General features: G+C 34.0%; 1 protein-coding gene across 19 annotated transcripts in view; it reads right to left on the reverse strand.

Moving 5' to 3' along the window:
• Positions 1-2,909: 2,909 nt before the first annotated feature.
• The window catches only part of LOC106171214 (muscleblind-like protein 1), a 130,732-nt gene continuing 120,409 nt past the window's right edge, over positions 2,910-13,232 (reverse strand). For 18 of the 19 annotated variants that reach the window (XM_086996872.1, XM_086996866.1, XM_086996868.1 and 15 more), the window contains 4 exons: positions 11,400-11,550; positions 10,356-10,441; positions 7,073-7,157; positions 2,910-6,750 (listed from right to left, as the gene is read on the reverse strand). In XM_086996872.1, coding sequence (XP_086852998.1) covers positions 6,629-6,750; positions 7,073-7,157; positions 10,356-10,441; positions 11,400-11,550 — 444 coding nt within the window. In that variant the 3' untranslated portion in view covers positions 2,910-6,628. The remainder of the gene's footprint in view (positions 6,751-7,072; positions 7,158-10,355; positions 10,442-11,399; positions 11,551-13,232) is intronic. The other variant, XR_015331315.1, reaches the window with a different exon arrangement.

The raw sequence follows: 13,232 nt of genomic DNA on the forward strand, positions 1-13,232 counted from the left end.
TGTACACAAAGAGAAAAGCAAAATCCTACAAAAGTATTTTAGTATCTGTGGCATTTCAATAAATGTCTCAATAAATAAGTACTTTGAGATTTTTTTTTAAAGTTAGGAAAATTCAACAGTAAAATATTCTTCATGGAGAGCCTACCTAGTAACTTTTTATGCTGGGTATGCTTTTTAAATAATAATTTTAATTAATGAAGTTTTTTTGAAATTTTGTGTGAATCCAGAATAATCAAATTCTTTTACAGTGCTCAACCTAATCTGGTACATGTAGCGCTGATTTAACCAAGTCTTGTAACGTCACTTTCGTTCCGTTATATACTGATGAAAAGGAGCATACCATAAACATTGATTTCTTCCTGTGCGTGAAGGTCTGATGTGTTATTGTGTCTCTTGAACGTAGAATTGTTTGAACTCCAGTTCTGCTTTGACAAAGTTGATGAGTTTGTTGCTATTATGTGACCGTTGGCCCAAATACTGGTTTAAATGCGCACTAGGAGTATGCGTGAATCTGTCACTTTTTTTGATGGCAATCTTTGAAATCCATATGAACTAAGCTCTTTTGCAGTTTAAATTACTGAAACACATCCTACTCTTTAATACTTGTACATGTGTTTGTATAATTAAAACAATTTTTATTCTTAAAATTTTGCTTTTTTTCATTAATTTATTTGAACTGTAAACTTTAAATATTAGGAAAAGCTATCTTAGGATATGCCAAATTAAAATTTACAGACCATAAAAACATGTACCAGAATAAGTACTCCATTGTCCTTATATCTCATCCCTGTACCCATCTTGGAAACCTGTGGGTTCCCTGGGACGATGTATGCATTTCTGTTTAAAAAAATGGATGAGTTATTACAGCTTTAATCCTAAAAAAAGTCCGGTGCAATTTGTTTACTTTTTAGATTGTCATTAAATAAAGACATGTTAAATTTATTTTGCCATTTTAAAAACTATGGGCATTATGGATTTAGAGCTTCTCAATGAGAAAATTAAGTTTCAGTTTTGACAAAATTAATACAAAGTGAAAAAAACAAACAGGAAGGAAATTGTACAAAAGCAAGTGTCTGCAGGTATGTGGCTGGTTTCACAAAAAAGTATAAAATATGTTTTTGATCACTAGGGACAGTGACATTCTACAGGTTAGAAGTGGAACACATTTCCAATCTTAAAGTGGAGATGTACATTTCAACCCATCTTTTTTATTTGAGTGTGTAAAAGTTGTCTTGTCACAATCTGATGTGCCTGACAATAGCTTGTTTATGTAGCATGGAATTCATCCTGCAAATTAAAAAAAAAACTTAAAATGGTTAGGCAAAGGATACCACTAGTTTAGTTTATAGCATAATTTTACGCTACCCATGACATTGTGATTGATTACAGAAAGATCTTCACGAAAAGGGCAAAAAATGCTTCCACTTATACTCTGGCAAAGCAGTACACATTTACATGTATGTACATGATCAGTGTAACAATTTACTTTATCTCTGGCATGGGGTTTGGGAAGCCTGTTTGCAATGCATTGTGGGATACTATGTTGTCATGGTGATTCTGGCATGGGAGTATACAGCTTGATAATCAGTGTCTCATTCATACAAGCAGCAGATAAAGAAGCAAACATACAAATAATAATAAAAACAACTTTGATTTTTTGGTGTGAATAATGTATTATACTCTGAGTAAGCATTTATTCAGCCCAAGAATACTTCAGTTCAGAGTGGTGGATACAAGTAAGAGCTTGGAGCTAAGACAACAGACACACAGGTATCAAATTGCAGCAATGGCAAGAGCATAGAGCAAAGGAGATTCTGGTGTGCAAGTTTCCACTCTTCTTTTCTTTTTTTGTTTTACCGAACTGAGTTCGTGAACCAAAAATTCAAGAATTTCCACAGCACATATCCCCTCTATCCTTTATCAAATGGTTCAAATATACTTCATAGAAAACTTCCATCTCTCTGAAGGAGAAAACGCCATATCCCATTACTATTTAAAAGAGGCACTCGAATTAGGAATTTAGAATGATTATCCACTTTTACTCCCAAAACTGGGCCATTATTCCTCTTGCACCTTGGAAAAAAAGCACATTTGGCACATTTTTTTCATCCATGGTGAACGAAGGACTACTCATCCTCCCAACTTAGAAAAAAAAAAGGACAAGAAATTTTACGGAAATGTTTTGAATCATGGATTTCAAGAAATCCTATGGCAACTTGCTTTGTCAGTTTTGAGAATCAAATGCACCATGTCTACCACACAAAATAGCACCATCAAGGAATGGTCCAATGCCTCGTGAGAGAAAAGCGCCCAACATATCTCATGCAGCACCAAGAAGCCTCTCCACTCTATGCTCTTGCTCAATTTGTCCTATACAATCAACTTATAATGGCAAAGCACAAAGCAGTAGTCTCTACCTTGTTATTAAGGCATTGGATTTTGTGAACTTCCTGTAACCTTCAAATGCCCGACCTTGAGAGGTTATGACCTTGATTTGGCAAGGTCGTAACCTGTCTTCGGCCTACTGGATAGCATGCACACTTAAGCGGTGTTTTTGAAGTCTACCCACTGAATTTCATTGTTCTTTCAAGATATTTTACAATACAATAGCTAACAGCAGACAAGAACAGCCCACCACAGATCATGAAACCAGGTGACAGGGCTTTACAGTAGTACAGAATGTTATATCAATAGCTGCAAAAAAGCTGGAAAAAGCTAGGCAAAATAGTCCCATCCTGCATCATCATCATCTATCTTTATACAAAAACCTTGCAGTAAAATTGTCATGACAGCCTAACGGCAGGGGAGCAGAGTAAAGTGCTAGTCCTATGTGGGCGGGTACGTGAAAGCTATTACATCATGCAATTTTGTAGTGATGCAATTGACTTGAAACACAACTATACGGCAACTTTCATTTTTTTCACTTTTTTTTGAAAATATCTTGAAAGAAGACATCACATGTCTTTTTAATATCTTTCATTCGAAAATAAACAAATCCAATATCAGTAACAATAGGATACATAACAATGATGGTGACGTCCAATGTTTGACATGTAACGTCCCCACTGCAAAATCCAATGTTTCTTAAACAACATTGTAACAAAATGAAAAAAAAAAGACGAACTACAATCTTGTTCAAGTGTGATCTTATAAAGCATGTACTACAAACAAAACAAATTAACCACCATCGCATTTTTCAATTCGCTGATGGTGGTCACATGACAATCATGTGACCACCCATGTGACTAGACTGGAAACTATATGGCGTTCAATATGTAAATAATACATTTAACGTTCAGTAACCTAGCAGCATTCAGGCAGCTTTTTAGAGTCCCTTTTGGACATTGCATCGACAACACTTGAACAAGATTTTTCTTACGATATACATAACTACTGTAAAATTTGTACACAGCTACTTGGTATAGGTAACAGAACTGGTATTAAAATATCACAAAAATTATATAAATTTTTTACCAATGTCATTGTATCATTGTACTCCTTTTTTACAATAATTGGTGAATTAACATTTTTTAAAATCATTGATATCCACTAGTTACTAGATTAATTAAAACACCTGATTAAATACTTTGGAAAAATATGAATCTGAAAGTTTTAAAAATCAAGACCAATGCAATGTCACTTAAAATCCAATTCAAGAATATTCCACTAAAATCATCTTGGGCTATTATTATATAAAACAGCAAACCATTACTCAAATCTTCAAAACATCACGTTCTACTTAATCATCATTACAGTGGACTATCAACGTAATTCAACCTTGAGAACTGACACAAAGATTTATATATAATATATATATGGAAATTAAAATGTACAAGTAATTATAAACACATTTGTTCTTAACGTTGTGTTTTTTGACACAAGCTCTTGTTCAGTTGTGGAGAAGAAATCTGAAATGCTTTCAATTTTGCATGAAAATAAGATCTTCATCCTGTAATGTGCACATTCTATGACATTTCCATTTCATTCAGCTTGCTTTGAAGATCAATCACTTAATTTATTATTCAAGATTAATTAGAAATTAAAATCATGGAATATTTCAATCAAAATGAACCCTGTCCCTCTTCTGTACTAGAAAAGCATTTTGAAAACATTTTTATGCTTCATATCTCATATTACAAGATAACATTTTTTTAAGTTACTGGAATTATTTCCAAAATATATGAATTTCCTTTAATTTTCTATATGTTCATAGGATTTGGTGAATGGACAACAGAGATGGGGGACGGGAAGAAAGACACTGAAAATTTTTCTAAGCTTACTTACAAAGAACTGTTCATGGCAGATTGTATGTAAGTAAACAAATCTATTAAGTCACAATAACAGGATGTGTCACTTTTTCCAATTTTCAATAACTCATTTTCAAAATTTGGATAACTGCTTCATCATTCGTACTCCAAGGACTGAACAAGAGCTGAAAATGAGCACCTCTTTTAAAAGTGGACGACCAGTGCCCACTTTGTTTAACACGAAAACAACTATACAGATCCAATAGTGCTAGTTATACTGTACCTACTCACTATGATAATGATTACAAAGTAAACAGGAAATCTTTATATCACACTTTGAGTGATTCCCTTCACATTTTACCAATTAACATCAATTTTTGTTACTACCAACACACTAACGCCCCAGTTTAAAACAAAGGCAAAATTTTCTTTATTATTTTTTTATGTTAAAGTAACTTATCAATTAAGCTTGTATCAAAATAGCTTAAAACTGTATTTGGTATCATTGATTCCTTCCTTATATGGAAGTTTTTTAACTTTAAAATTCTCTGCACCATTTCAACAATGACAAGTACATACATACAAGTACTCAAAAAATTCCCCTACGCCTTGCAACCCTATATCCCCTTACTCGACTCTGGTGTACATCTTGAATAAAGTACGCACTACAAATAGTCACAATGTAGTAACTCATGTAAAACTTAACTAAATAAAAGAAAAAATTACTTACAAGTCAATTAAAAATGCACTATAATAATAATTAATAATAATAATAGTTGTAATAATAGTATAAGTAATACCAATCTACAAACAATACATCAAATAAGATAAAATATATTCTAACTAGCATGGATTTTTGACCTCCACCCCCTTAAACAGAACAAAATAAACTCATCTGGTGTAATAGCCATTCTGCCTCTGGGAGGGTCCATTCTGCCCCATAGGGATGTTACTTACAAACTTGTATGTCCATACTTTTCTCCATCATATGGCCAGCCTGTCAGACTGTCACTATTCTTATTTATGGCACATAGAATTGTAATGGAATCAATTAAATTTGGGTTTTATATTGGACATATAAAAATTGCATTGCACTTTCGTGTTTAACTGTCAGAAAACAACCTGCGAAACACACTCTTTTTACGTCTTTTGCAGAAAATCACCTCCATGGGATATATATTTCCTTAGAAAAAAATCCCCATCACTTTTCATTAAAAAAACTCCTTGGAGCCCGCCTCCATTCTCTCCATGCTCTCTTGACAATAACATATGTATATGTAACATACAAGTTCTATATACTGTAATATTGAGCACTCTTAATCTGTTCTGTAAGGTACACATTATAAAAGCCAGGCCAGGTCAGATATAAAGTTGTATGAACCACTTGCAAGTAAACTATATATAAGATATATATATACACACACTTAGAGTGCTATATTTCACTGCTAAGATTAAACCAGATGAAAAAAACTACCCAACAGTTTGATATAATACACTAATTAAGGAGATCATATATATGTACTGGTTTAATCTTTGGGGGGAAACATAGCACCGCTAAATAGTAGTCGGATCATGCGTCACTTTCATTAAAGCTTAGCAACCAAAGTAGCTTCAGCCATCTTATCTGTGTTGCCATGGATACCACAAAGCTAAGTTGTTCCTATAAATTTTGCAAGGTACTTCAACCAACAATCTAAGCAGTGTTGCTTTTTTCCTGCCCATTGGCAAAAGTGAAAACATTATTATAACAATATCAAATGCTTTAGAGTAATCAATAAACTAAAGCTAGCCCTTAAAAAAGACGGATTTTTTTTTTCAATTTGGCTTGGGAGCTGTCACAACTGCAATGTACTTCTTTGCATATAGAATGGATAACTCTCAATATTGAATGTATATAAAAAGTAACTGTAAATTTTGACAACAAGTACATAAGTAACAACTAGGGTTGCGAACAAACACCCAATAAAAGTTTTCAATGGGTGATATGAGACCACTTTTATTTTATTATTTGGCAATTTTATACTAAAGTAACTAGGACTATAACATCCCTTATACCTGCCACATTGTGTAAATCTACCTACATATCCTCCAGAACACATTATTCTTGACCTCGAAAGACCTTGACCCAATTAAAGATCTCGTTCCCTTACAAAAGAGGCCAACTGAACATCCAAGTCTTATTGCAAAATTCTGCACTCAGAGAAGACTGCAATCACTCTCATTTCTTTAGTCCTTGTTTTACAGGCACCTGTCATGGCTAAATGGATTCTTAATCCTCATTTTATATGGCAGCTTGATTATCTCAAAGAGAAACAATTGGGCAATAGTTTCATATCTTTCATGGCTTCGGGAAAAGTCCTCACTCTCCTAATACATGGCATCTAGATCACAATTGGTTGAATCAACACCGGTATGTGGTAATACTTGCACATTGGGCGCGAGCATTTACCTTTGACAAAGTCTCGGCAGATGGTAATTTTTCCATCATTCGTTTCCACATAATCTGAAGATGGAGAAAGTGGTCACTATTATCTAACATCTTACTGATACAATAATTTGAGAGGAGTTTCAATTCTTACCATATGAAATAATATCCATCTCTTTCAAAATTGATCAGTAAGAAAATACTACTCTCACAGTTGATGGCATCAGCTTTCCATTACTAGCTACTTTGTCACAACGAAAAAATCATTGTACAACATCAAAATATTCTACCATATTCTGCCATAAAATAATGCCAATATTTAGTTGACAAATAATTAGCAATCGATGTAATAGAAACACTGAATGTCAAAAATTCAGAAGTTTTAAATATTTCTACTCACCCTCTACTAAGTGCACATACTTGCATTGTGGTCGCTGGCACTGACCCGACTTAAAATCTCTGCACACTGGCAGGGTGTCCAGTAACTGAAACAATGAACACAAACTAAGGTCACTGGGCATCCAGTTGCCTTTTAGGTGGCCACTCAGCGCAATGCTAACTTAATGGAAGTTAACAATGACAAAGCTATCTTCCATTAAGTTTACACTTGTTATTTGGACAACTGGATGTGTGTGGACAATTGCTTATTAATTACAAATGGCCTTGTAACATTTTTCACGACTGAAAATTTTCACATTTGGAATAACTTAATAAAAGGCAATGTGCTTTGTCATTTATTAAATTTCAGTATACAAAATGACCTATCTTGACTTTCATATTAAATGTCAGCTTATGATAAAACTACATATTATGTTTTTCAAGCTTGGGGACAAACAAGCCCAGTAGAGCTCATGCTAGGTATACTAGAGTAAAAAATAGTTCGTGTACATAAACTGTCAATGCCTGAAAATTTCTGATTAAATTAATGAATAAATCATTTTGCATGGGAATTTTTATGTTTGAAAATTGAGTAGTGCTTTCGGTACTTAACTTTAGAAACATTTGTAACAGATGAAGTTACAACATTTTAAAGCTTTTAACACAGAAAAAAAAAATCATTTAAAAGTTGGGCATGAAGACACAACATTATGTCTGAAAGTGAACTGACAATTATTTTTTCATAAGGGGAAGGGCTCATAATGATTCAATGCAGGGCAATTTCAAGGCAGTGCAATGCAAAACTTACAAAAAAAAAAAAAAAAATAAATAAATAAATAAATAAAATAAAATAAAATAAAAAAGGAATGCCATTTGGTCACAAGAATACCACAGTGGCTTATCAATTGGTCAAAGAATTGGTTGGCATATGATAGGTGTTTCAGTTATTGTGAAGTGGTTACTGCAAGTCTGACTTTGTAATTGTTATAGTGAGCTCACTGGGGCATGAAACTTGATGCAATAATAAAGATGTTACAAGGCCAATACGGGGCACCATTCCCTTAAATACAAGCAAAGCATAATGCACTGTGATGTTTTTAGCAAGATTTTTAGAGTTCTTTGCTGAGAGCAAAAAATGCTTCCTAAATAGAAAACAGTATCTGCTTTCATAGCAACTGTGTGTAGTAGAGACATGACATCACAAAAGACCTTTAAAAAATAAGCTAAAATCATCCAGTGTGAAGACATTTTCTTCCGTAACAACATTCAAGTTAATATTGCCCTTTTCTCCCTTTTAAGACCATGATGCAACATTTAGAAGTAAAATAGTGCTCTTAGAATAGTAAAAATAATTAGCAGTGCTCAGAAAGTGATATCAACTAAAATATCCAAGAAGCATAGTGATCAGAAATATAACTTTGAGATGTAGCAAACCATTTACTTATAATTCTAAGCAAAATATGATAAAGTACACAGGACAAGCTGACTTGCTGCAAAATACTGGATGGTGTAAGCTTTTTTGGGAGACAGTTATAAGCATTGATATGCAAATCCATTGGCAAAATGTGTTTTTATTACCACAAGCAAATTCAAGATCTGCTTTTTGTATCTCCACTGTTCCTTGTGAGCCACAAACTGCACTACTGATTTAACAAAATTTACTTAGGGGTAAAAATGATGCTTCTTAATTTGGTATATGTTCTATCAACTGATCACGATAAAATCAAAATAATCAGTTGCTACTATGCCAGAAACTGACTACTGATGCTTACCATTCAAGGTGTTTTAAAATAAACTGATGTTTTGTACCTACAGCAAACATTTTTTCTCCATCCCCCCCCCCTCTCTTGTGTCGTATATTGTATATTGAGAAAATTTCGACTAAAACATTTAACAAAAATACTTGGATAAGGTTGATAAAATTATCTGTAGAATTTTATTGCACATATAAGGGCAAAAGGCTGAATGTTAGGGCAAATGTTTGGAGCAATGGACTTTCTTCACATTATGAAGAGGAAGCTGATACCAAACATGGAAACATTCATGTGCAGTAGTTAAAAAGACATTTTGCTAAAAAGAAATCTAGTTGAAAAGGGAGATCCAAACATTTAAACTTAAAGCTCCCCTAGCTTGTTTCATTTTAGCAAAAGATTTACTGCAAATATTGTGCTTCTAGCCACACTCTGCAGCACTGCAGTTGCCAGGGTAGTGTTCTTAATATAAGCGGTTAAAGCTAAATATACTAGTAAAAACATGTGGTACCGAGTTGGAATGATATGGTGGTGTAAGTAACTGTGATTAACACATGAATTCTAGTGTTTTGTGCAATTACTCACAACAAGAACCTTAACAGGCTTTCAAAGATGTATCTTTATACAGTATATCATTTGATTAGACTGCTACCTAGGACAAGTGATGGATTTCGATAATCAATGTTGTAGGTGGAGGGGGGGGGGGAGGGCTTTCGGGACTTCTATAAAATCCTGATATTTAGCAGCAAGCCTTTTCTTGTCAACATAAAATAAAGAATAAGATAGGACCTTGGCTGTGCTGAAACAAGATTTGCTTAGAGCCACTGTACAGTAATAAAGCACATCAAATAAGGATTAATTAATACCAAAAAGGTTATATCTATGCAAGGCCAACATCATTAAACAAATGATAAATGCCATAAAATTAGGTTGCATTAGAGGAAATTTCAAGGGTGGGTCGTAATAGAAAAACTGTCATTATAGTACTGTCTTTTCCAATTTGATGTTACCTTCTTAGGAGTCCAGAGCTTATTGTCTTGTAAAATAGGTCAAAGGCCATTGTCTTGTAAATTAGGTCAGAGGTCATTGTCTTGTAATGACATCAGAGGTCACTGTCTTGAAGCGAGGTTAAAGTCACTCTTTTGTAATGAGACCAGAGGAAATTATTATTCAATTTTGAAGTTGTTGGTGCATCAGACACCAATTCACAGTCACCTTTACTGAATGGAGTCTTTGCTCCAACTTTGAGTCTGATGATGGAGTCAGTCATTGTGGTTACTGTTATTTATGAAAGAGGCCAACATGAATGCGATATGAAAGTCATGTCAAGTCATTAACTTTGTTAAAAAGTCATCTTCATTTGTCTCAGGTCATACTTTACTATTAAAAGTCAAGTCAAAGAATAAACTCATCGCATTAATGTTATATATTAACAAATTTTCAGACAATAAGTAATATTAGTTTGGTGGAAAGCTTTTTGAAAACAGGTTAGGTTAATGAAGGCTTAATCTTTTTTCAGCACTGCTCCCGGTCTAGAAAAAGAAGTGTTTATACCTGACCGTTGTCATCGTAATAATTTACACTATGGCTATTAGTAATGAGTGCACCTGCACTGCCAGCAGCGGTAGGAACCAAGGACACTGATTGGTCAGATGGGTGGTTGGCACGGTAACACAGTGAAAATAAGGCCAGCAATTGGATGAAAGCACAATATGGTCACAGCATGCAGAGTAGAGAGCACACACCGCAAGCAAGAGTGAAAAGTGCATGTGAAATAAAAAAAAGAAAGTGAAACATTGTTACTGAAAAACATGTATACCAATTTCAGTTAACGTGGCATAAACTAAACTTCCTAAAAATATTGTTAAAAAACAGTTCCCTTCACCTTTGTAATTGTTATAAAATTCAGGAAACAATGAAAAGAGGTGACTTACAACCAGAAATTTAGTACATTGTTCATGCTGACAGTAAGCAGTAGAATCCAAAATACATTAGCACAGGGATACAATTATTGCACATCTATGTCACATTTACATTTTTGAGCTCAAAGATGTCCAAAGTACTTTGCTTCTATTAATTGAAGCAAAATCCCCAAACATTTGATTAAAAATCTGTGCAATACTTTAGAAAGAAAAGATTGTGCAAAAAAAAAAAAAAAAAAAAAAAAAAAAAAAAAAAAAAAAAAAAACTGTGATAAAAAGCAAACTAAAACTTAAAGCAAATGTGAAATTTTAAAGGTCAAAATATAGCAGGAAGCCAAGGAGAGGAATGGTATTTTTCATGATACATGGAGACATTTCAGAGTACAACTTTTGTAGCAAAGAGTCAAGGGGGTAGTCTGACAAATAATTCTGATTTTGCTAAACAAATTCTGTTCAAATGGTGCCCTGTTGTAGCATATATCACTGAACCACGGCCAAACCAGATGCTGATATATGGTTTAAATACCAACGGGTCAACATGTAAACACATTAAAATTGATATCAAAATGAGAACAAATAAAGCCATTGTAAATAATGAAAATCATTGAAAATTGTACATAAATTTAAATATATATATATATGCACATAAATTATGTAAATTGTATGTAAATCTTACATGCTACTGGCATATAACCTTGCTGGTGCTGTAGCTGCATGGAGAGAGCCTGTTGGTAGGCAGTGGCGGTGGTTGGCTGGTAGACAGGAAGCCCATTCTTATCTGCTACGGCCGGACGCTTGATGTACTGCGGCATTCCTGGGACCATGCCCTGATGGATAAAATAAAATTCACAGGCATCTCAAATGCCTTAACCCACCCTAACTGACCAAGGAGGACGAAAATTCTCACGATTTTTGATTCAACTGAAAATTTTCGTTTCTCTTCAGAATGCGAGATAATAACCAAGATGACAGCAATGTTAGTTATAGTAATAGTAATTAATTTGGAAGAGGTCAAAAACATGCCAAATGTATACAATTCTTTTTCGATTTTGCTTTAGGAAATGTTGGTGTTGATGAAAACATGAAAGGCTGGTGCTGTTTGCCAATAGCTGTGTTTCAAACCAGGATCATGGTGACTGAATTTGCATATCATTTACATAAGTGGATCTGCAGAAAAACAGGAATAAAGACCTCACAGGTGGTTGGGTCAAGTTTTTTGGTTATGAAGCATGGTGGTGGGAATAAATAGTTCACAGTGACTGTTGTCACCAACGAGTAAAGGATAAAACAATTTGGAAGAGGGTAAGTTTATAGGTAATGATGTTATATCGGGTTTCGTTGAGGTTTTTTCAACCCCTTCTATTTCTCAGTTACCATTATGCATTTTCAGTTCAACATGACTTGATTTACTGTGATAAAAGAAGAGACTGGATGGTGCAAGTCACTTTCAGCGCTGACTGAATATTGTGGGCATCATTTCATTCAAAAGATTAAAAGCAGAAAACAGATGGGTTTGAAATCAAACTATACACCCCACCCACTAGTATATACCATTGTCATAGAATAATAACCCATGGCCAGCCTTACATATAACACACACTACTGCAGCCCAGACCTCCAGATGGAGCCACTTGTGGACACATTGGGTAACAAACACCTGGTGCTCTCTGAAGTGTGGGTAATGTTTGATACCATGCATACAAATATTTTCAGGGTGATGAACTTTAGACTATATTCATATACACACCCACAAGTTGAGTTGGCATTAGCTGAGGTGTATGGAAGCTAAAATGTATTCAAACTGTATGTAAATATGTGCAAACAAATTGTGTCCTTCAGTCATAACTGCGGTGTGCTTGAAAGAATGTATGCAAATTGTATGTAAGTATATGCACATTAATTACGTCCATCAGGCATAAGCTGGTGTGACTGAAGGAATTCAAGTGTATGCAAATTGTTTGTAATACATATGCACATAAATTATGTCCACCAAGCATAAGCTAAAATGCATGATAAAATGTACACAAATTGTTTGTAAATATGTGCCCATCAATGAAATGCCAATTATGTAAATGCTGAGCAAATCTTTCATGCTGACATTCTTTGCCCTAGAAGGATAACATTGTTCACCTTGTATCCACCCAATCAATGTTCACATTTTGGGTGTCTTAATGTTTACTGTGTCCAAGAGTAACTCTTTCTGTACATCCGAGCTGCACTAGTAACAGTCTTATTTTAGACAGACCAGGCTAGGAAAATACTTGCTGTAATTAATGCCTTCTTAAATCCTGCTGATACTGTGGTTACAAAACAATATAAATGTAGAAGCACATAAATCTTACCAACAGTTCTGGTCCAGAAGATTTAAAAGCAATCTTTATATCAGATAATATTTATATCAGGTTAATATTTTACATGTATTTATAATTAAGGAAAAATATCAGAAATTCAATGAAACAATGTTTTTCATAGCACAGCAATTGGAAGAAAATTATACAATTTCAAAGAA

The sequence above is a fragment of the Lingula anatina genome, chromosome 10, assembly GCF_051362555.1.
Source record: "Lingula anatina isolate TDL-2025a chromosome 10, LinAna3.0, whole genome shotgun sequence".
Taxonomy (NCBI): domain Eukaryota; kingdom Metazoa; phylum Brachiopoda; class Lingulata; order Lingulida; family Lingulidae; genus Lingula; species Lingula anatina.